A 20,395-nucleotide genomic window follows, 5' to 3' on the forward strand; every position below is an offset into this window, starting at 1 on the left:
TACGTAACTTTCATCCCCAGGTAGCTCAGTCGGAAGAGCAAGCAGAGAACATATCTCTGTTGACGCTGGTTCGAGTCCATTATTGGGGGGGGGGGATAAGTGTTTGTTAAAGCGCTTTTTGCATCAGTCAGAACGTCTTGGATGTTGAACGTCGATCGTCGAGCAAGTGACTTAGAAGTCGTACATGGAGAGACCTGAAATTTGAATGATGCATTGAGCATTGAGTAGTCGCGTGACAAGTTTGACAGAACTGGGAACTATAACTCCTGCACGCACCACGTCAATATAACCTCCGGTAGCTCAGTCGGAAGAGCATACAGAGTACAATAAAACGCTCCCCCGATTCATTCTGTAGACGCTGGTTCGAGTCCAGCCCGGGGGGTAGGAGTCTAATGAATCAGCGTGCCTTTTTTCTACTACACCAGTCGAGACGGCGTTTGTTATGCAGAGGTTACGCGAGGTTGAGGAAGTCGGTAGCACAATGGAATACGGGAACGTACCAGGAGAGCATCACCAAGAGGCCGCACATTTCATTACCGTGTAACCGGTCTGTATACTTAAGTCTAGTCAGTCGCGTGTAGTGGATCACGGTACGGATGTCCGCGAGGAGACGTACTTACCGCTAACCCTCCGGTAGCTCAGCGGGAAGAGCAAGCAGAGCACAGTAAACTTGTAGCTGAAATCGTGTTTGTGTATCTCTGTGGACGCTGGTTCGAGTCCAGCTCGGAGGTTTAGGAGATCGAAGAAACTTTTGCATGAGAAGATCGAGCGCACAATAACAAGTTCCGAATACTTCACGTTGGTCGAAGCTACAACGGAAGCAGACATTGTCTGCCTAGTCGTGTATGGACGATAAAGGAAGGCGCCGCAAAAGAAAGGTAGCCGGAAGATAGCTAGAACAAAGGGAGCCACGAAAGGCGTACACGAGGAACCATCATGCCGTACCTTTCATCCCTAGGTAGCTCAGTCGGAAGAGCAAGCAGAACACACATCTCTGTTGATGCTGGTTCGAGTCCAGTCTTGGGGTAATAAGTGTTTGTTAAAGCGTTTTTTTTTGCATCGGTCAGGACGACCTGATCATCTAACGAACGTCGAACGTCGAGCAATTGCAGGAAGCCGTACATGAAAATACCTAAATGATGCATTGAGCAGTCGAACTGGAAACTAGAGTGTATTTTAGCACGCACCACATGAACACAGACCTCCAGTAGCTCAGTCGGAAGAGCAGATAGTTCTCAGCGTCATCTGATCTCCCAATGACCTTACTTTGTTTCCTATCGACGCTGGTTCGAGTCCAGCCCGGGGGACATTCATTGACTCAGTCTATCAGCCCTTTTTCGGAGACGTTCTCGTGCACTGTCCAAAGTCTGACACAAAGCAGCGTTCCATTGACAGTCATGATGGTACAATCCAGTGTGGTCCTGTGGGTGGAGCGCTGACGATACGATAAAGAACTCGATCATCCCACTTACCACATCGCAACTTGAGGTGCGCACAACCTAGAGACTCAACCTCCGATAGCTCAGTCGGTAGAGCGACGGGTCAAAATTAACGACATTTGCAGTCGCTGTTGATTTCGAAACCCGTAGGCGCTGGTTCGAGTCCAGCCCGGAGGAGTTCGTTGTCACACACTGGTTTTTGGGTCAGTGGTGGATAGGATAGGATCGAAGAGCGCGTGGTGCTGGGAGGGGGATGTGATGGGTGCGTACCGAGTATTATGTGTCACATTCAGGAGACAAACCGATAAAAACGAATGAGCCACAGCCAAGCGACGGACATGTCAAGAGAAAGGAACGCACCTGTACCTGTAATCCTCCGGTAGCTCAGCAGGAAGAGCGAACAGAGCACAATAGCATCTGCGTTAATGACAATGCATCTCTGTTGACGCTGGTTCGAGTCCAGCTCGGAGGGCCTGCTCAACGCTGTTATTTCTTTTATGCGCCGCTGAAAAAAAAATGCGGTGGACGTATGCGGCTGTAACAAAGGAGATGAGTGGCGCAGAGCGGCTAAATCAACAATGGACGCACGAAACTCTTCACAGTCGTGCTCACCTCATCAAAGGATATCCACCGGTAGCTCAGTCGGAAGAGCATACAGAGCACAATGGCACGTAGTCTACGAAGTTGATTCTGTAGACGCTGGTTCGAGTCCAGCCCGGGGGGTAGGTGTCGATTGAAACAGCGTGCATTTTTTTTCCACCACAGCAGTCGAGACGGCGTTTGTTGTTCGGATGCTGCGGGGATTGAGGCAAGCGTCCCCTGGCGATCAGTCGTCTGTAGTGTGGATGTCCGCTCGGACACGTCCTTACCGCTAACCCTCCGGTAGCTCAGCAGGAAGAGCGAACAGAGCACAATATAGTGTGACAAACGAATGGATCTCTGTGGACGCTGGTTCGAGTCCAGCTCGGAGGGCCTGACATCATGTTGGAAAGACACCAAATTTTTGCATGAGAAGGTCGAGCTCATAAGAACGAGCTCTATTATATCACGTCGGGTGTAGCTACAACACAGGCAGACGTTGTCAGCGTAGTCGATAGTCAATCAATACTCAGATAAATTAAAGGAAGATACCGCAAAGAAAAACGGATGATCGATGATAGCCATATAAAACGAAGGGAGTTGCGAAAGGCCTGGGGTAGGAATCATTGTGGCGTACCTTTCATCTTTAGGTAGCTCAGTCGGAAGAGCAAGCAGAACACATACTTCTCTCTGTTGACGCTGGTTCGATTCCAGCCTGGGGGTTAAAAGGTCTGCGCGAAGGTCTTTTGCATCAGTCAAGACGAGATCTAGCTAGCTATCATTGAACGTCGGGCGTCGAACGTCGAGTAGCTATCGACTTGCTCACGCCAGAGTCCAGCACTTTTTCGTAAACATTCTCCTGCTCCGTGCGGAAATCGACACAAAGCACCGGGATCCTCGTTCAGGAGAACACACTACGTCTGGGTAGAGAATCTGAAACACGAGGATCAGTGGAACAAAGCATGAAAGGTGGAGAGGTTGAATGAAGGAACGCCCGGTAGCTCAAGCGGAAGAGCGAGGAGACCTTGTCAGAGAAAAGGACTATGGTATCTCTGTGACGCTGGTTCGAGTCCAGCCCGGGCGGCCTGTGGGTTCGAAATGGCGTTTTTTCTACGAGTAGCGTTGTGCATGTATGGTGCGCTCTGATTTCCCTTGGAGGGCATCCGGGTCATGGCAAGGATAGGGACAAGCAAAAGTTTACTTGATTGCATGCACGAGAAAAGAAGTAGTATAGCTGTTCAAATGTGAAGGGTTTAGTACCTCGACGAGAATGTAGAATATTTTGGTCCGCAACGCACTGTAGATCTCCACCTCCCGTCACATCTACGAGAACAAGCCTCCACCGACCTTACTGCCCACGACCTTGAAACCCCTCGGCGCCTTCCTATCCCACCTCTGCTCCGTCTTATTCCTCACCTGCTCCGGCCCAACATTCTGCACCTCCAACAACTCCTTACACGTCAATATCTTGCCCGCCATCTCCGGCGAATGTGGGTGGAACACGGTCTGCATGCGGCGATGAATGCCCATGGATACGAGGGTAGCCTTGATATGTGCGGGAAGGGCGATGGCAGAGCGTTTAAGGGTGATACGGAAATGGGTATGTGGGCTGTTTGGGATGGCGTTTATGGTGGAGGGTGGGTGGGGACGTGTTGGTGCGGGGGAGGATGCGGGCCCGGGGATGGTGGTTATTTCGCGGCGGAAGACATGCTTGGAGGACGAGGCGAGCGATTGAGGCTTGAGAGTCTGTGAGGCCCGTTGCAGGGCAAGCCGGGTCGTCATTCTTGTCTTGCTCGTCGTCGTTAGCGGCGAAGGACTACAGGTCACGAAAAGTCACGCCGAGTCGTACTGTGACCTAATGTGACAGGAAGTGACAGTCGCGTTACGGACGCGTCCGGCGTGACTACTATGTTTATCTCGTGTCGCGCGTTTCCACGCTTTGCTCTCTAATCTTCTCCCTAATTGTTGACCGTATTTCTTGCTTAGTTTATCATCTGTTCTGCGGAAAGGATTATCTGTTGCAATATAGTGATACTGTAGCCGAAATTTACAGCCAACATGGCGTCGCGTCGTTCCAACAAGTCACACAAGGTATGTCGCCTTGTCCGATCTTCAATAAGCAACCCGCCGCTTACCCTCCTCTCCATTTCTCCTACCTTAATGTCTAGGTCCCAAATGTCAAACTACGACCAGCAGCGCCACAGCCATATCATCGCGACAACACTCCTCCATCATCTCTAGGCCTCGACCGAAGTTCCTCGCCAGTACCCCTAGATCTCTCCTCGAGCTTCATTGATCCGTGTCCGAGACCTTTCAAAGGTGTCACGCTGTGTGCGACCGGGGTCGATAAGGTACGCTTGTTGCTTTGAATATTGGACGGGAACTGATGTGCTGGACTGGGTTGTCGCATGACTGGGTGGATAGACGACTTTGTTTTCATGTGCAAGCAAGTTGGGAGCGAACACGACGTCGGACTTCACGGATAGAGTTACGCATCTTATTGCGATTACTCATGGAGGGGCTAAATACATGGTACGCTCCCTTATTCTCACCTCTCACGTCTCAATTCCCCTACTACGCTCGTGCTACTACTACGCTCGTGCTACCTTGTCTTTCAACAATCGTGGCCACGAGACTTCTGTCGTCCACGCCAACCCGAAAGTGCCGTGATACTGACAACTTTATTTCGCTCAGTGTGCCCTGGAACGTAAAATCCCAATCATGCAGCCTTCGTGGGTGCACGATAGTTTCGAGATCTGGCAGCGCGGCGACGATGTCGACTTTGACGAGGTACGTCTTCCTCACCCCATCATTCTCGCCTTACCTCTCGTTTCCTCCCACTCCTCTTCATCATCTCACAGCCCTTACTCTTTACTGATCTGTCACGAATCTTCAATATACCTCGAAAACATAACAGAGCATCAACTCCCACCGTCTCCCCATCTTCAACGACCTCACAATCTGCCTCTCCGGCATCTCTTCCGTCCCCCGCCGTATCGAGATAAACCGCATAGTCCGCGCTCAAGGCGGCGAATACACTAAAGTCCTCGAGCGGCCTGTCGTGGTCACGCACTTGCTTTGTGGTGGGGATGTTGGTGGTGGGGTTGCGCCGGAAGAAGAGCCGGTGGAGGAGGAGTCGCAGGATATAAGTATTGCGGGGAGGAGCAGTAGGAGTAAATCGAAGGGCAAGGGGAAAGCTAAGGGTAAGGGTAAGCAAAAGGCTGGAGGGGAGGGTGCAGACGATGGTGAGGAAGGAGATGAAGTGGTAGAGACGGAGAAGATGAAGTATGCGCGGAAGTTCAATAAGACGGGGGAGGCGAAGATCATGATGGTCTGGGAGGAGTGGTTCTGGGATTGTTTAGAATTTGGCGGTACGCATCTCTTCCTCCCCTTCCTCTTCCCGCTTTCTGGCACGCTCCAACCATAGTACTCATATCCCCTCCTCACAGGCCGCTTCCCCGAATCAAACTACCTAGTCCACCGCCCCCGACCCCCCCGTAAACAACCCCCCACCGCACCCACCGCACCCGCACCCCCCCTCGCAGCCTCCCTCCCTCTCCCTCCTCAACTGCCACCGCCACAGCAGCAAGCCGATCCAACGACCGACGCCCTCGAACAATTCGATCTCGCGCCTTCCCAGTCACGACGTTCTGCGAACGATGCATACCTCGCTCCGCTTGGCTCTGCGCTCCTCGGTTCGAGAGGGTTCAGGCATGAGGGAAGGACGGTCATGAGGGTTGATAGTGGTGGCGGTGGTGGGGCGGGAGCGGGGGTAAGAGGACTTCCGAGTGAATCTCGGGGTTTGGTGGGTACGAGGTCGACACCGGCGTTAGGTGGTGGTGGTGCTGGTGGTGCTGGTGTTGGCGGTGGGGAGGGAGAGATCATAGAAGTAGGAGGCGTAAAAAGCGCCGCCGGTATCGAACTGGCAAACTCGACCAAAACGAGCCAACAGACAGGAAGGTGGGACGCACCGGAGATGAAGAAGCGGAGTGCGCTACATACGTTCTCTAGGGCGAATTCGTTCGCTCCGGTCGGTTCGTTCGCCGCTGGCGCTCCGTCTGATGAGTTGGGTGGGACTGGTGTGGTTGCGAGTAGAGCGCCGTTGAGGAAGAGTTTGACGGCGGCGGTTTTGTTTGGGCGGGGGAGGGAGAAGGAGGGATCGGCGGGGCCGTCGAGGCTTACGCCTGGGCCTGGTCTTGGTCTCGCTGCCGTTCCTGGTCCAGTATCCGCGGGGGTGTTCAAAGGGAAGAGGTTCCGCGTGAGAGGGGAAGCGAGGAGCGAGAGAGTGAGAGGGGCGATTGAGGGGGCGGGGGGCGTTTGGGTTGAGGGAAAGCATGATGCCGACGATGAGGATGAGGAGGATGGGGAGGGGAGGTGTGATTATGTGGTAGTCAGGCTTGCTAGGTTCGTCCTCGTCTCACTCCATCCACCAACGTTCAGCACGTCGATATTCATTGCTGATCCTGATTTTATTTTCGATGCTCGCAGTGGAAGCACCCTCTTCCGCGCCGATCCCTCTCCTTCTACCCGTCTCAGATACAGAACCGAATGCTGGCTCGAAGCCTGTCTTGCACAACAGCGCATCTGTGAGCCAGAGGAACATATCGCGTATGTGCCTGTGCCTGTACAGGGGCCCTTGAGGGTGCGCAAGCGTCAGAGGCAGGTACGGATCGGAGGATATGCGCAGGGGGACGTGAGTAATTGGGAAGAAGAGATGGGCGAGGTGGACGAGGGGGTGAGGGCGGTGGTGAAGCTCAGTTCTTCGGGACTGGACGCGGCGGAGGATTTGTGGCTGAAGAGGCTGGTGAAGGCTTTGGGTAGGTCTTGAGTTCTTTTTTGACTCCGTTATTCTATCACTTGAGAGGGACTGGTGATCGTGTACTGATCTGTGGGTTCGATTGTAGGGATAACGCATTCGCCTACGTTTACGAAGCATTGCACGCATCTTTTGTGTCCATCAAGGACGGGGGCTAAGTTCGAGAAGGCCGGGGAGTGGGGCGTTCCGATTGTTGATTGGGGGTGGGTCGAGGAGGTGGTGAAGACGGGGATTGTCCCGCTGACGGCACGGGAGAGTATGAGTGTGGAAAAGGAGGAAAGTAAGGGGAAGGGGAAAGAGAGGGAGAAGGAAAGGAGTATCAAATCGAAGGGCAAGGGAAAGGAGAGGGCTGTCGAAGTGGATGCGCCGGTGGATACGGATGTGAGGATGATGGATATCACTAATGGTGCGCGTCTTTCTTGGCCAATTTCAAAAATCCAACTAATGACTTGAACTTCATTCATAGGTCGCAGCTCTTCACCTGCTCTCCACCCACCGACCTCAAGCCCAGTGCCACCGCCACACCTTGACTACCAGGATCACGTCGAACCCGAGCCCGAGTCATTCTTCGCACATGAGTTCGAACAACAGCAACAAGCACAAGCACAAATATCCCCTGATGACTCTGAATTCTTCAAGCCCAACGGTTTGTTAGGCACCACACCCACACCCAATCCCAATCCCAATGCCGTCCCAGCTCTTTCGCCCGTCCCGCAAGCTCCACCTCGAAGTCAGACCCTTCCACCTCTCACGCCTTCCAACCCCCACCTCGCACCCGTTGATGATGATGCCGCCGAACCGGAACCGGAACAAGACTACGTCCCCTCCTCGTCCCCTCCCCAAGGCACGCCTCTCGACGTCAGAGTTCCCTCCTCCGCCACTCCTTCTCCCATGAAGATACCATTGGACAAAGGGAAGGGCAAAGCGACGGAGATCTCGAGAGAAAAGACGAAGGAGCAGATCGGGGTGTCGACGGAGACGGCGAGGGCGTTGCAGGAGAGTTTGACGAGTTTGTTGGGGAAGAGGTCGGTGGGGAGTATGGAGGATTTGGTGGAGAGTGCGGGAGGTGTTGCGGGTGAGAGTGTCGGTGTTGGTGTTGGTGCTAATGGTGCTGGTGCAGGCGGGCAAGCTGCAGGGGGGATGAGAGCTGGGAAAAGGCCGAGGCCGAGGAGTAGAGGGTCAAGGGTATGTTTATTTTTTTCTCCATCGTGCTCGTAGCATAAAACACCCATCACTCATATATTGCTCCCCCAGTCAAGACAAGGTTCCGCAAACAACGTCTTCGGCAAAGACGCACCGGCCCCACCGCTCGACGACCACTTCGACCTGCACGCCGAATCCTACTCTTTCGACCCCGATATTGCCATGGCCGGCAATCCAGAAAACGACGACGACGACGAGTTGAACTTGAAACCGGGACAGGTGTTGGGTGGTGTGATTCCGGTGTCGAGGGCGGCGGGGCGAGGAGGGGATCATGATGGGAGTGTGACGCTGGTGAGGTATGAGGATCCAGAGCAGAGAGACGAGAGGAAGAAGTTGATGAGTCTTTTGGGGGATCCGGTTAGTTCGATGGAGGCGAGTGGGAGTGGGGTGGGGAAGGTCAAGGGCGGGAAGACGGTGGATGCGAAGAGGGGGAGGAAAGGTGGGAAGAGGGCGGCTGGGTTTTGAGAGGGGTTGTCTGAATCTGTGTTGGCGGTAAAGCGAGATTTGAATCATGAAGAGAGACTGGGAGGTGGGCAGGTGTTTTTGTTTACTTGTTTGTTTCTGTGGGGACACGATAACTATGTCAGGAATTTAGAGCATGTACGTTATCTTTTCGCTAAGTATGTCAGGGTTCAGTTATCGATTTGTTACATGGACGGCCAAGGAAGCACTGATGATACTCTCTTCAAGTTCGACCACTGACGATTTCGATAGTGTGGCGGTGGCACCGACGATGTAGCCAGGGCAGAGCTGGCTCACGCGTTAGGGCCGAACTTGAAGCTTTTAATTCGATTGTGTTCCTCCTTTTCTTCTGGTCCGCGCTGCTAAGTAGTACCATCGGACCGCTGTATTGCAAGTTGAAGAGACGGAGGTAGCCGCGCAGCCGTCACATACACCCGCTTTAGAGACTCGGTTACCAGTCTGAGATTCTACGCGTGAAGACGTGTCATACGCTCACGAGCTGGAGTTGAACCAGCCTATCATCGAAGACATCAAACGAAACGACCCGGCAAAAAACACCTACGGTCGCAGTCGATCTTCTACTCAAGCTATCAGAGGTCTGCACTGATGCGTCTTCATACACAGATGATATCTAGTACCCCTATTTTCTAACATGCTTAGAAAGGACAGTTCCTTGAGCACGGAAACGGAACGTCTCATCATCCTCTGAGTTAGTGGCATCACACCAGCATGTCTGAATACATTTTGCGCTGCTGCGGAAATATACCAGGCACTTCGAAGATAGACTCTGTGCACTGACTCTGGTCAAATGAAGCAAATTCGATGTTTCGACTATCGATGACTTGCTCTGTCCTCGCGGCCTGAGTGGCTCGACTAGTACTCATTGCGAGCTTTGTTTGTGCGTGATCGTTTGCGACGGGAAAAAATCGACCTTGCATCGACGGGCGAGTATCATGACAAGAGACAAGGCTTTGTATTCAGATCAGTGAGATTCCCAATTGGTTCCTGCCTGCGGTCAACACTGATATCGTCATTGTGCAAACAGTAGGTATGGATTGTTCCAATCATGTTTGGTATTACGGACCATCATCAATCCCAATCGTGGTTATGCATACGAACTCCGTAGAGATAATGGCCCACCCTCGTACCCTCTTCGTCGTCTTCATTGAAACGGTATTCAACCCCCCTTGATAAGCAAACGTCCTCCAGCACTCCAACGCTCACATCAAACTCTGGCATATGTTTCCCATAATTTCCAGCAATTACATTTAACTGCCTCAAGCGTGGCAACGACCCTTCCGACCGAAGCACTTGGAGGAGTACCGCCGCTTCATCGTACCATAATCCATACGTCAGCTTCTCCAGTGCTCGATATCCAGTTATGAAGTCGATAGGCGGTATGTGTATCGAGGTCGTCCTGGCGAGCCTCAATGCTCCCATCTCTGGGGGAAGCACCTCGCTCATTGACTCCTCTGACCACATCCAAGTTGAACCGACGTTGCTCTGCCCATCAAGATCATCGTCGACCTTGTAGACCACTCGCAACTCTGTAAGGGAGTACGACCATCGTCCCAACGCGCTTCGTAGAGAGCTCGCCGTGAACGCCTCATCAGGCTGACCAGCGAGAACGAAGAGGCTCTCCAGGTTTGGGGCGATTATTGACAGAGCGATGATATGAATGTCTTGGAGGTACTGACAGCGGAAGCTAAGCTGTCGGAGTCGCGGGCAGGCGTTGGTCCTGATGGACAGGGCTGGAGGAGGTTTCAGGCCAGCAAAGTGATCCGATTCACCTAAAACTTCTTCGGTAAAGACACTGTCTGTGAATATTTCGTGATCTTCATCTTCCCCTGCGCAAGTGATTCCCTCCCAGATTTCCGCCTTGCCAATCGCCTCGTCTTCAATCAACACGGCTTCTATGTTGGGCCACAATTGAGGCATGTTCAAGAAGTCCTCCATTCCCGCGAGAGAGTAGCCCGTTTTGTGCGAAAGTCGCACACTTTTCAACTCCGCCTTCCCCCTCATTGCTTCCACCAGTCCCTCTAGGCTGTTTCCTCGCGAGTCACTGGCGCTGACCCAACCCGAGAGGTCCAACACCTCTACTCCACCACAACGCCTGATCACTTCTGACAGCTGTTCCGTTTCGACGGTGTTACACCAAGGCGAAGTAAAGTGAAGCTCTCGGACGATGGACGCGAGATATGGGTTGTTCTGAACGGCGTGGAGAAACGTGGTCGCTTTGAAATATAGGCGTAGGAGACCATGTTTGCTACTGGGGGAGAGGTAGACGCTCTTATAGAGTTCGTGCGTGGCGACGGCGTGCAGAGACTTGCACACGAGCGAGAGACGAGGAAGGACTGGGTTCGGGTGGGATGCGGATGGACGAAAGTCCTCGCACATAGAGATAATATAGAGTAAAGTTTCGTTTGGGAGGGAGTCCATGCTAGGCCTTGCAGTGGTCATGATACTGTGTGATTAGATATACGTCAGCCAAGCGCTCTGTCTTCATTCCTGAAAAATCGTGAGCAGACATAGACTGTACATCGTCGGTGCATACGCATGTCAATGGCTATGGGTGACTGTCCTAGATCGTCATCATTGCCCAGCTCGCAAGGGGCGATGTTTCTATCGATAGGATAGCAACACGTATCTCGAGTAATCTTTTACTCCACAACGTCGCAGAGAATGTTAACACACGATTCCCATGAACGGCAATGCACACCATTCGAAAGCGGCGTTGGAAGATAGAGATCTGCGTCGATGGAGCAGTGACACTCAATAGCGGTGATTCGCGTGAAAAGAAGGGAAATTTCTGCATCACTTCATCTTGGACTGACTCGTAGTGGTCGTATTTTACTTGTTGTGTGACTGTCGATGCACGAGCAGCCAGGTTGGAGACCACAACGGTGTCCAGACCCCAGCAGACGACCAGTGCCAGAGATCCTCAGTCAAGAGGGCAGAATCTATGGAATCACCTTGTGAAGAGATTAGTGTCCTGGACGAGTCTGTGAAAGATGGAAATGAGATCGCTTATATCAGCCTGAGGCTCTGAGCAGAAGTGATCCCACGAAGCGCCACACTTTCTGAGAGAGTTCAATCTCCGATGAAACATTCGGTGCAGGATAACTTGAATTTCTTTTTCTCTCACTCAGCTCGCCCCCATTTCTCAGCGCTAACTTCCGTAGAAAGACATTCATCATATGAGTATTACAAATTCATAGCCCAGATCGTAAATCCCTCGCCAATTGCAAGGATGATCATCATCAAACGGTCGACCGTCTCAGCGGAAGCACCATCCGTTCTCCATGCCAGCACTCGCCATCTGGGCTTTGCTGAGGCAGACCCGAGTCCCACCGCTCTCGCAGTAGTAGGCGTCACCGGAGAAATTAATCTTGCAATTATGCGACGACGTGCGAAACTTTGAGCGCGTGGGGTCACACCTTATAAGTAGTTTGCAATATTAGAGAGGCTCAGTATCCGTTGCGAGGTGGAATAGATAGCAGTGTTTAGCATACCCTTTCTTCACGAAATCATTATTGAGCCCGTCTACCTTGCAGTTGATCGCCTGAACCTAAAAATGCACGAGTGAAAAGTCACTTAGAAAACGTCTATGAGTAGATGCGAATGAAGAAAACGTACGAAGACGTCGTCCTCCAATGCCTTCTCTTGTGTCAAGAGCTGTCCCTTGGCGAGTTTGTCAGAGTCCGTGCAGCCTGACCTGCTGTCGAGCTCAGTATGGGACGATGCGGAGGCGATGGTGAAGAAGAGGAGCGCTGCACAGAGGTAGATAGGTTTGAGTGCGAACATGATTGCCTGGGTGGATGGAGCGGGCAGTAGTAGACGCGGTATCGCACCTGTATATAAGAATTTCGTTGGCCAACGATAGTAATAGCAACGTACAAAGGTGAGCCACATTATTCCGTTCTGCGAACCGAAGTAAATAGCGTCAAGTTCCTTCCCGGCAATGTAAGAAAGAGGAAAATGAATATTGGATGAAGCACAAGCGAACAGTGACCAGTTGTCATTGAACATTTCGGATGAAAGCTTACATATGAGTAGAGTGTATCAGACCGTACGGATTGCGGCTCTATGAACGCACTGAACCAGTCTTATAAGCGAGGAGTGTATACTGAAGATGCTCCGAGGCGCAATCTGAGTGCGCCGTGATAAATGATTATGAGCCAGCAGGATATGCTCGGAGGAGCTTCAGTGCATCTTCTTAGGCATGTTCTCAGCGCCCCAGAGTCGGCCCGAGCGGTGTGCCAGCCTCATATATAGTCAAGCTTATTATCACTCGGACCCTCTCGCTCCTCATTCAGAACCTAACAACAACAACCACACAAGTTGAAAGAATACAGTGAAGACACCGTACGTACCGTTCCAAATCTTCAGTCATAGGCTCAGAGTTGACACACTCAGTGTACCGCAGACGATGACAACTGAGATCACAACCCCAAGCTCTAGGAGCGCGCAATGGCCGTTCAATGTCGCCAGCTCTACTGGTGCTGAAAATTCAACTCTCCTACACGCTCTTCTCGCTGCAGAGAGAATCGACGAGCTCTCCGACGCCGAGAATCACACCGCCGTCGAGCGTTATCTCAATTCAGAGGGCAAGGTGGATGAACGGGGAAGAACGACCGCAGGAGTGATGTTTTGGTTGTACCCGACAGGTCTGAAGGGTCCGTACCACGTCACGGATGAGGGGAAGACGGAGCAACACGGGACTCTGATTACCGTGGAGAGCGGCGTGCTCGTTGAAGAAACGATGAGGAAGCTGAAGGAGGTAAAGGTGGACGGAATTGCGCATGAGCATATCGGCGTCGCTTGACCAAATTACTCGTCGTGCTTTTCGATGCATCAACAAGTGGAGTAGTCTTTAGGTGGCATTGTAGGAATTAACGAACGTAGTGGCATATGCATACCACACACGGAGACCGACACTCTACATTTCCTATGGTACAGTTGATGCACATAGCCTGGTGGAATGAGATTTTTTCCAGAGTCTCTGGAGAGGAGGACCAAACACCGAATGGAGGGCAGTGAAGTCAAACCTGGAAGGTACATCAGCTACCTATGTGAGGCTCTCCAGACTTGATCTCAGCTCCTGATACGACACGGCCAGTCCGCTTTCTAGACCACATCTAGCAAAGGCAATTATGGAAGCTCAATGATGGTCGAGCATCGTCAGTGGGTCTAGTAGCATCATGTCGATGCGCTGTCACTCCAAACCAACGACATCAGACTCGTGAGGCTTGCCAGAGGCTTCCACTCGACTTCACTCAGAACCCCAGCCTCCCACGATATTCTGATAGCTTAACGGTAGAGTTCCAGGTCGAGATTTAAGCTACCATATTCAGATAAACAAAATTTGCCTGGAGGTGCTGCCAGTGGTTCGAGTACAGCGAGGCGGAGGGCGTGCCTTGCAGCTGTTGAATTTACTTGTAGTGACCGTGACGTTCGTTGGTCCTCTTCCGGCAAGCACCCGGTGCGAGCGAGTATGGGGGAAAGGTTGTTATTTGGCTGTTAAGCTAGACGTTCTTTCCTCACCGCAGTATTCTAGGAATCGGATTCCGAGTCTGCTGTCCTGGCCATGGTGGTTAGGTGTCACAGTGCCACAGTCACGAACGCGTTGGATCACGCCGAGACGCGTCATGTGACTGTGACCGTCGCGTCTTCGCCGCCGGCAACTAGAAGCAGTCGCGACTCGCTGATCCTTCCAGTTTCCTTCTTTCTCTCTTTCCTCTTCTCTCTTCTCCCCCTTCGTCGCAGTACATCTCATGTCTGACTCCGGGCTCAGAGTGTTTTCTGAATTTTTTTCTCATCAACGCAAGCAGAGTCGTTTGATGAACCAACCGAGGACGTGCTGTGGATTATTTCGCTCAAGCCTTCAGGCGTAGTCTTCAAAGCGGTGAGATTTTTTCCATGTCTGCCGTGCGAGCGATATTACGTGCCTCTAGTCCGTTCATCGGCTTTCCTATCATACCAGACTCCATCATATGTGAGCACGATCTTCGAACCCTGTATCAATGTCTCTGAGTTCTCTGTACGAGCGGTGGAGGACGACATTGTACCAAGTACTGTCTGGCATCCAAAACAGACGCATATATGCTACTCAGAGCGTATACAGGGATATATGTCAGACAAGTATAATACGTGTGCCCTCGATGCATATATGCACTCTAGACTTGATTATTCTTGGGCGAGTCTCGGGGAAGTGCTCCTGTCTACTGTTTTCCGATAATGTCGTATATTACGCACCCTCAGACTTTGAAGTCTATTCTGATCAGCGCATCCTAAGATGCACTGATACTCCTTGGCATGTCTTCGCAGCCTGGGCCATGACTGCATTTGAACTTCACCGCAAAAGACAGCCTGCCTAACCCATCCAGACAATGTGAACAGGCTCCAATATATGTTGTGCTTTTCCCTTGAGCTCCTCTATGCTTGTATGCGGCCCGTAGGTTCTTGTGCAGGTACATCCTGTTGGTCAGTGCTAGGTTAATGCTTTGCGTGGCGCCGCTGTGGTCACTCGGGGTCCTCGGATTGATACAATAGCAGATCTTAGATTAGGTTCCACGACCCTCGCACGAATTCCGTTGCGTCATCCATTTCCGTCCACTTTCGCCACTTCGCCACATCTCACGGCCTCGACGCCCCGTCGAAACCACATTCCAGGCATCCCGTCGAACCGAAAACGAACGCAGACCTTCCCCATCGATTCTAGGACTTCATATAAATGTTCGCCTGGAAGCCCAGCAACCCGCCCCAGATCAAAATTGTACGAAATTCGATGCAGATGGTAAAGGAGTCAGCAGATCAGCGGGCGTCAGCAGACGCTATGCGCCGAAAGCGTCGATAAATTTCCGAATCCTTTCCCTGTGCAGCTGACTCTGCGTGCCTCTAATTTTGAGGACGCTCGAGCCCAATTGGTTTGCGAAGTGGTACAAAACCGCGCGGGCGTCGAGCGACGAGCGAGCAATTGCTGCCCGTTTGGTTCTTCCTGTCCCTCGTCGACTGTCTGTCTCTCCGTGTGCCTCTTCGTTTTCTCGAGACTCGGACTTGTCGACACGGCATCGGTACGCTATATTTACCCACAGTCCGTTGCTGAAGCGAGGCTGACGTAGATCGGGTATATAAGACCTACGGACGCGTCTGACTTGCTCGACGGTCTCCGCCGAACGAACCCACCTTCGTTTCGTTTCAAGGACACACCATCCACGCTCGTTCATCCCTCAGAGCATCAATCATGGCATCCTCTTTTCCTCGTCTTCTCTCCGCTCTCATCCTTTCTCTGTCTCTCTCCTCCACTTTCGTCTCCGCGGACCTGACCACTGGCATACCTGACACCGCGCCTGCCGGATATGAAGAATGGACCTCACCCATCGTCCAACCCGCAAAATCCATCACAGGCGACGGCGGCTGGGGCCCCGCATACGCTAAAGCCAAGGCCTTCGTGAGCGGCTTGACCCTGGAGGAGCAGGTCAACTTGACCACTGGTGTCGGTACGACGGCGCGGTGTGTTGGTAATACGGGCGAAGTGACGAGATTGGGCTTCACGGGATTCTGCCTCCAGGACTCTCCGTTGGGAGTTCGAGACACGGACTTTGCGAGCGCCTTGTGAGTTATTTCCACTCCACGCATTTCCGCGTGTCCACCCCGCTGCGCATGCATGACTTGTGCATATGCCTGCACTCTGATGCGTTGTTCATTTCGCTAACATCCCAACTATTCCTGTTCCTCATTCTGTCTTTCTCGACCTTAGCCCCGCCGCCATCAACGTCGCCACGACATGGGATACATCGCTCATCTACAAACGTGGAAAAGCTATGGGTGAGGAACACCGCGGTAAGGGCGTCAACGTCGCTCTTGGGCCCATGACGAACCTCGGACGCGTTGCAGCCGGCGGGAGGAATTTTGAGGGTAAATTTTATCTCTCTCTCGTATGGGGAATTAAGGATTGTGACCATGCAATGAACGCTGACCGTTATTGCTGTGGTACAGGTTTTGGCGTCGACCCTTTCCTCAGCGGTGTCGCATCCAGGGCGACCGTGGATGGCATGCAAGACGCTGGAGTCATTGCTTGCGTCAAGCACTAGTGAGTTCTGCTCTTATTTCGTCCTGTTTTCTCTCCCGTCGGCGACCCGAGGAGCCCGCAAGGCTGGTGTGGTGGGTGCGTTGGGGTTTGGAGTGGGTACGAGTTCGATCTTTCGAGCTCTGCGCTGGACAGGGGCTGACCCCCCTGTGCGAACGGAGGAAGCTCGGTGTTGGAAAGCGGGGAAATTTGCAATCGGTCTTCGATACCGACGAGTGGCGTACAGTGGCGTTTGTGATTCGTGTGGCCCTTGTTGGGCATGTCAGTCCGCATTGCGCCACGAATCGCGTTGAATTCCTCGTCTCGAGTTATTCTGATCGTGTTTTCCTCCTATTTTCCTTTCCACCCGCCCGAATAATATTAATTATGCGTAACACTCATCCAGCATCGGCAATGAACAAGAACACTTCCGCGGTGGATCCGAAGCCGCTCAAGTCTACTCCTCCGACATCGACGACCGCACGATGCACGAGCTTTACGTCTGGCCCTTCGCTGAAGCCGTCAATGCCGGTGTCGGTTCCGTCATGTGCAGCTACAACAAGGTCAACCAGACGCAGACGTGCCAAAACTCGAAGATCATCAGTGGAATTCTGAAGGTACGATCCTTCCTATCTGACCCTTATTGTTGACGTATTCTGATCATGTTGGTCGTACGAATAGGAGGAACTCGACTTCCAAGGCTTCGTCGTCTCTGACTGGGCAGCCATGATCAACGGCGTCCAACCCGCGCTCGCCGGCACAGACATGAACATGCCAGGTTTCATGGCCTACGGCCAGCCCGACGAACCCAACCCCGACCAGACTAATTCATCCTGGTGGGGTTCTGCGCTCATAGAATCGGTCAATAACGGTTCCGTTCCCGCTGCTAGAGTGCAGGATATGGTCGAGAGGACGATGGCGGCGTATTTCAAGTTGGGACAGGACTCCGAGGATTATCCGGAGGTGAACTTCAGCTACTTGACCGAGGAGACGGAGTTGAACGGCGTGGTTGTGAACGAGCATGTTAAGTGAGTGTTTTTTTTTCCTTCCCTTGTCGTTTTGGAGAGTACGTTCGGTTTGACTGACTGTTTGGTGCGATATAGTGTCCAAGGAGACCATTACAAAGTCATCCGCGAGATCGGCGCGGCGAGCACTGTGCTCTTGAAAAACACTAACGATACCCTGCCTCTCAGCGTTGACAAAATTAAGCGTGCGTATTTTGTGTCAACCCCTTCTTCAAGGGTCGTGCCGTCGTTGACCAGCATTTTTTTACTTGCAGGCCTCCTCATCGTGGGTTCCGATGCCGGTCCCAACCCTGATGGGCCCAACGGCTGCAGCGAGTACGTCTACTAGTTCATGCTTTACCACGTCCTTGATGAGCTCATCGTGTGTGTAGCCGTGGTTGCGATCAGGGTACACTCGCTATGGGCTGGGGATCTGGAACTGCCAACGTCAGTCTTCTGTTTTCTCTTCATCCGAGTAGAGGGAGGCTTACCTCGTGAGGCGCGACTCTAGTTCCCGTACCTCATCGACCCCTTCTCTGCCATTCAAAGCTTCGTTCATAGCCAAGACCCGACGACCATGATCGAGGCCATCTTCAGTGACTTCAACCTTGCTCAGGTCAACACTGTGGCACCTCTCGCAGACGTCTGCCTTGCTTTCGTCAATGCCGATTCTGGCGAGGGTTAGTCTCTTTCCTCAATGAATCCGTTGATCTCCTTCGAGCTCACTGGGTGTGTGTGATCAATAGGCTACATCACCGTCGACGGCAACGCCGGTGACCGTAACAACCTCACTCTCTGGCACGGCGGCGAAGCCCTCATCAACGCCACCGCATCCAACTGCGCCAACACCATCGTCGTCATGCACGTCACAGGCCCCGTCCTTATGGAATCCTGGATCGATCATCCCAACGTCACCGCAGTCCTCAACGCTGGTATTCCCGGTCAGGAGTCCGGTAATGGATTGGTGGACGTTCTGTTTGGTGGTGTGAACCCGAGTGGAAAGCTGGTGTATACGATCGCGAAGGCGAGGGAGGATTATCCCGCGGATGTACTTTATGACAGCGATATGGATGTGCCGCAGATCGTGTATAATGAGACGTTGAACATCGATTACAGGTGGGTTCATTCTTTTCTAGATCCGTTCTTCGTGCAAAGGCTGAATATTTGTTGTGTTGTGCAGGCACTTTGACGCGAACAATATCGATCCCCGCTTTGAGTTCGGATTTGGTCTCTCGTACACCACGTTCGAGTACAATGGCCTCAACATCGTTCCCTCGTCGGGCCACAGCCGCAGACAGGAGGCTTCTTCGTCCATTTCTGCTCTTCCCTTGTCCCCCTCAGCCATCTCATCCTCTCCGTCGGCCTCAGCATCGTCTTCGGTAGTTTCGACGGACAGCGTCGTCACCTCCACGGACAGCTCATTCTCTTCTGCGAGCGCTACCGCTATCTCTACCGACACCTCTTTCTCCGCCAACGCTACGACCTTCTCTGCCACCTCGACGTCCTCATTTCCCAGCAACGTCACCTCCACGCCAACTCTCTCCATCTCCGCTTCCGCTTCCGCCTCCCTCTCCCTCAACGCTTCCTCCACCGGCTCTGCCCCACCCGCCATCTCCTCCCCCGCCCAAACCAACCCCGGCGGCCCAGCCGCCCTCTTCGAACCCCTCTTCGAAGTCTCCTACGCTATCACCAACACCGGCAAAGTCGACGGCCACGAAGTCTCACAGCTATACCTCTCTTTCCCGGCCAGTGCCGGTGAGCCCCCGAAGGTGCTGAGAGGGTTCGAGAGAACGTGGATCGAGAAGGGGACGACGGAGAATGTGCAGTTGACGTTGAGGAGGAAGGATGTGAGCGTGTGGGATGTGGTTAGTCAGGAGTGGGTCGTTCCGGAGGGGGCGTTCACGGTTGGGGTTGGGGCGAGTTCGAGGGATTTGAGGTTGACGGGGACGTTTGTCCCGAGTGGTCACTAAGCGTGCCAGGTCAAACTCAGAGGACTGGACTATTTTGCTGTGTTGTGTTGTGTTGTGTTGTGTTTTCTGTTCGAGTGCTGGTGATTGCTTGTGATACATTACCGAACTGATTTTTTCTTGATGCTTAGTACTCTTTTCCCGAGACTTGTCTACTCACGAGTCCACAAAATGACAGACTCCTCGCCACTGGACTCTTCTCCCCTGATTAGCGACTCTCGTAGTAACATAACGCGATGAGGCCCCTGGACCTTCCGAATCCGTTCTTTCTAGTAACACCCAAAAAGCTGCTTCGTCGCGATGTCCATTGTCCATGGTGTAATGCGTACGAATGACTACTACTATTCCCAGTGTGTGTGTGCTCGTAGTCTTGTCATTTGGCTTTGACTGTCGGCCAGCTCTTTCTTGGTAGCGGACCCCGTCTTGTTTTTGGACGGTGATACGTACTTATAATGCATGCTCGCTCCAGACTGCTTTATTTTAGTTGATGTCTTCCGTTCACTCAGCAATGCATCAGTGCCGAGGTGATTTGGACAATGTGCAGCTCGCCATCCAAAGACCAAAATGGACTGGCCCCCGAGTCGCTGCCCTGAACTTCTGGACAAGAAGGCAATGTGCATATTTGTGTCATCGACAGGTATGTGTCGTCCGAGTATCCGCCTATCTGAACCATGGACTCCTTACGAGCCCTTTCTCTTTCTATGATTATATGATCAGATTTATCTCTTCCACATCGACGCTCAAGGGCCAATGACGGGTGCCAGGGTGGCACGAACTTGGCGACCGCTCCGACGGTGAACTAGTTTATAGACCACCAGTGGTAGTAAGCCCACGAGGTTCACAAGAAGTCGAAGGGT

The 20,395-nt window shown here is 52.6% G+C and overlaps 6 protein-coding genes, 9 non-coding genes and 1 pseudogene across 16 annotated transcripts; 13 read left to right on the forward strand and 3 right to left on the reverse strand.

Annotated features, from left to right (window-relative positions):
- Positions 1–14: 14 nt before the first annotated feature.
- Positions 15–89, forward strand: STEHIDRAFT_t37. Its single transcript has one exon. It is a non-coding gene; the product is annotated as a tRNA-OTHER (tRNA).
- Positions 90–289: 200 nt separating this feature from the next.
- Positions 290–382, forward strand: STEHIDRAFT_t38. Its single transcript has one exon. It is a non-coding gene; the product is annotated as a tRNA-Cys (tRNA).
- A 245-nt stretch (positions 383–627) lies between these two features.
- On the forward strand, positions 628–731 carry STEHIDRAFT_t39 (annotated as a pseudogene). Its single transcript has one exon. The product of its transcript is annotated as a tRNA-OTHER (tRNA).
- A 221-nt stretch (positions 732–952) lies between these two features.
- STEHIDRAFT_t40 lies at positions 953–1,027 on the forward strand. The gene has a single exon. It is a non-coding gene; the product is annotated as a tRNA-OTHER (tRNA).
- A 174-nt stretch (positions 1,028–1,201) lies between these two features.
- STEHIDRAFT_t41 lies at positions 1,202–1,307 on the forward strand. Its single transcript has one exon. It is a non-coding gene; the product is annotated as a tRNA-Glu (tRNA).
- A 505-nt stretch (positions 1,308–1,812) lies between these two features.
- On the forward strand, positions 1,813–1,911 carry STEHIDRAFT_t42. The gene has a single exon. It is a non-coding gene; the product is annotated as a tRNA-Cys (tRNA).
- A 155-nt stretch (positions 1,912–2,066) lies between these two features.
- Positions 2,067–2,162, forward strand: STEHIDRAFT_t43. The gene has a single exon. It is a non-coding gene; the product is annotated as a tRNA-Cys (tRNA).
- Positions 2,163–2,315: 153 nt separating this feature from the next.
- Positions 2,316–2,411, forward strand: STEHIDRAFT_t44. Its single transcript has one exon. It is a non-coding gene; the product is annotated as a tRNA-Cys (tRNA).
- A 251-nt stretch (positions 2,412–2,662) lies between these two features.
- Positions 2,663–2,741, forward strand: STEHIDRAFT_t45. Its single transcript has one exon. It is a non-coding gene; the product is annotated as a tRNA-OTHER (tRNA).
- A 268-nt stretch (positions 2,742–3,009) lies between these two features.
- STEHIDRAFT_t46 lies at positions 3,010–3,102 on the forward strand. Its single transcript has one exon. It is a non-coding gene; the product is annotated as a tRNA-OTHER (tRNA).
- A 99-nt stretch (positions 3,103–3,201) lies between these two features.
- Positions 3,202–3,817, reverse strand: STEHIDRAFT_117986 (uncharacterized protein). Its single transcript, XM_007299568.1, has 2 exons — positions 3,317–3,817; positions 3,202–3,252 (listed from the first exon to the last, which is right to left on the reverse strand). Exon 1 carries the CDS (start codon positions 3,798–3,800, stop codon positions 3,342–3,344), a length of 459 nt encoding a protein of 152 aa, XP_007299630.1. The 5' UTR covers positions 3,801–3,817; the 3' UTR covers positions 3,202–3,252; positions 3,317–3,341.
- A 222-nt stretch (positions 3,818–4,039) lies between these two features.
- STEHIDRAFT_144286 (uncharacterized protein) lies at positions 4,040–8,527 on the forward strand. Its single transcript, XM_007299570.1, has 10 exons — positions 4,040–4,109; positions 4,187–4,369; positions 4,443–4,550; positions 4,713–4,808; positions 4,936–5,389; positions 5,468–6,422; positions 6,507–6,835; positions 6,923–7,240; positions 7,301–8,019; positions 8,089–8,527. The coding sequence occupies exons 1-10, from the start codon at positions 4,077–4,079 to the stop codon at positions 8,500–8,502; spliced, it is 3,609 nt and encodes a 1,202-aa protein (XP_007299632.1). The 5' UTR covers positions 4,040–4,076; the 3' UTR covers positions 8,503–8,527.
- Positions 8,528–9,588: 1,061 nt separating this feature from the next.
- STEHIDRAFT_136731 (uncharacterized protein) lies at positions 9,589–10,959 on the reverse strand (the record flags this gene model as incomplete). The annotated part of the gene is made up of 1 exon (XM_007299571.1): positions 9,589–10,959. The coding sequence occupies one exon, from the start codon at positions 10,957–10,959 to the stop codon at positions 9,589–9,591; it is 1,371 nt and encodes a 456-aa protein (XP_007299633.1).
- An 817-nt stretch (positions 10,960–11,776) lies between these two features.
- STEHIDRAFT_107467 (uncharacterized protein) lies at positions 11,777–12,303 on the reverse strand (the record flags this gene model as incomplete). The annotated part of the gene is made up of 3 exons (XM_007299572.1): positions 11,777–11,936; positions 12,012–12,067; positions 12,136–12,303. 3 exons carry the CDS (start codon positions 12,301–12,303, stop codon positions 11,777–11,779), a joined length of 384 nt encoding a protein of 127 aa, XP_007299634.1.
- A 531-nt stretch (positions 12,304–12,834) lies between these two features.
- On the forward strand, positions 12,835–13,503 carry STEHIDRAFT_144288 (uncharacterized protein). The gene is made up of 2 exons (XM_007299573.1): positions 12,835–12,864; positions 12,926–13,503. The coding sequence occupies exon 2, from the start codon at positions 12,929–12,931 to the stop codon at positions 13,322–13,324; it is 396 nt and encodes a 131-aa protein (XP_007299635.1). The 5' UTR covers positions 12,835–12,864; positions 12,926–12,928; the 3' UTR covers positions 13,325–13,503.
- Positions 13,504–15,416: 1,913 nt separating this feature from the next.
- Positions 15,417–20,038, forward strand: STEHIDRAFT_144289 (beta glucosidase precursor). The gene is made up of 12 exons (XM_007299574.1): positions 15,417–15,572; positions 15,635–16,113; positions 16,259–16,416; positions 16,498–16,591; positions 16,974–17,184; positions 17,249–17,595; positions 17,671–17,777; positions 17,847–17,907; positions 17,964–18,018; positions 18,083–18,251; positions 18,318–18,687; positions 18,752–20,038. The coding sequence occupies exons 2-12, from the start codon at positions 15,743–15,745 to the stop codon at positions 19,539–19,541; spliced, it is 2,733 nt and encodes a 910-aa protein (XP_007299636.1). The 5' UTR covers positions 15,417–15,572; positions 15,635–15,742; the 3' UTR covers positions 19,542–20,038.
- The last annotated feature ends 357 nt before the right edge of the window (positions 20,039–20,395 follow it).

The sequence above is a fragment of the Stereum hirsutum genome, assembly GCF_000264905.1.
Source record: "Stereum hirsutum FP-91666 SS1 unplaced genomic scaffold STEHIscaffold_2, whole genome shotgun sequence".
Taxonomy (NCBI): Eukaryota; Fungi; Basidiomycota; class Agaricomycetes; order Russulales; family Stereaceae; genus Stereum; species Stereum hirsutum.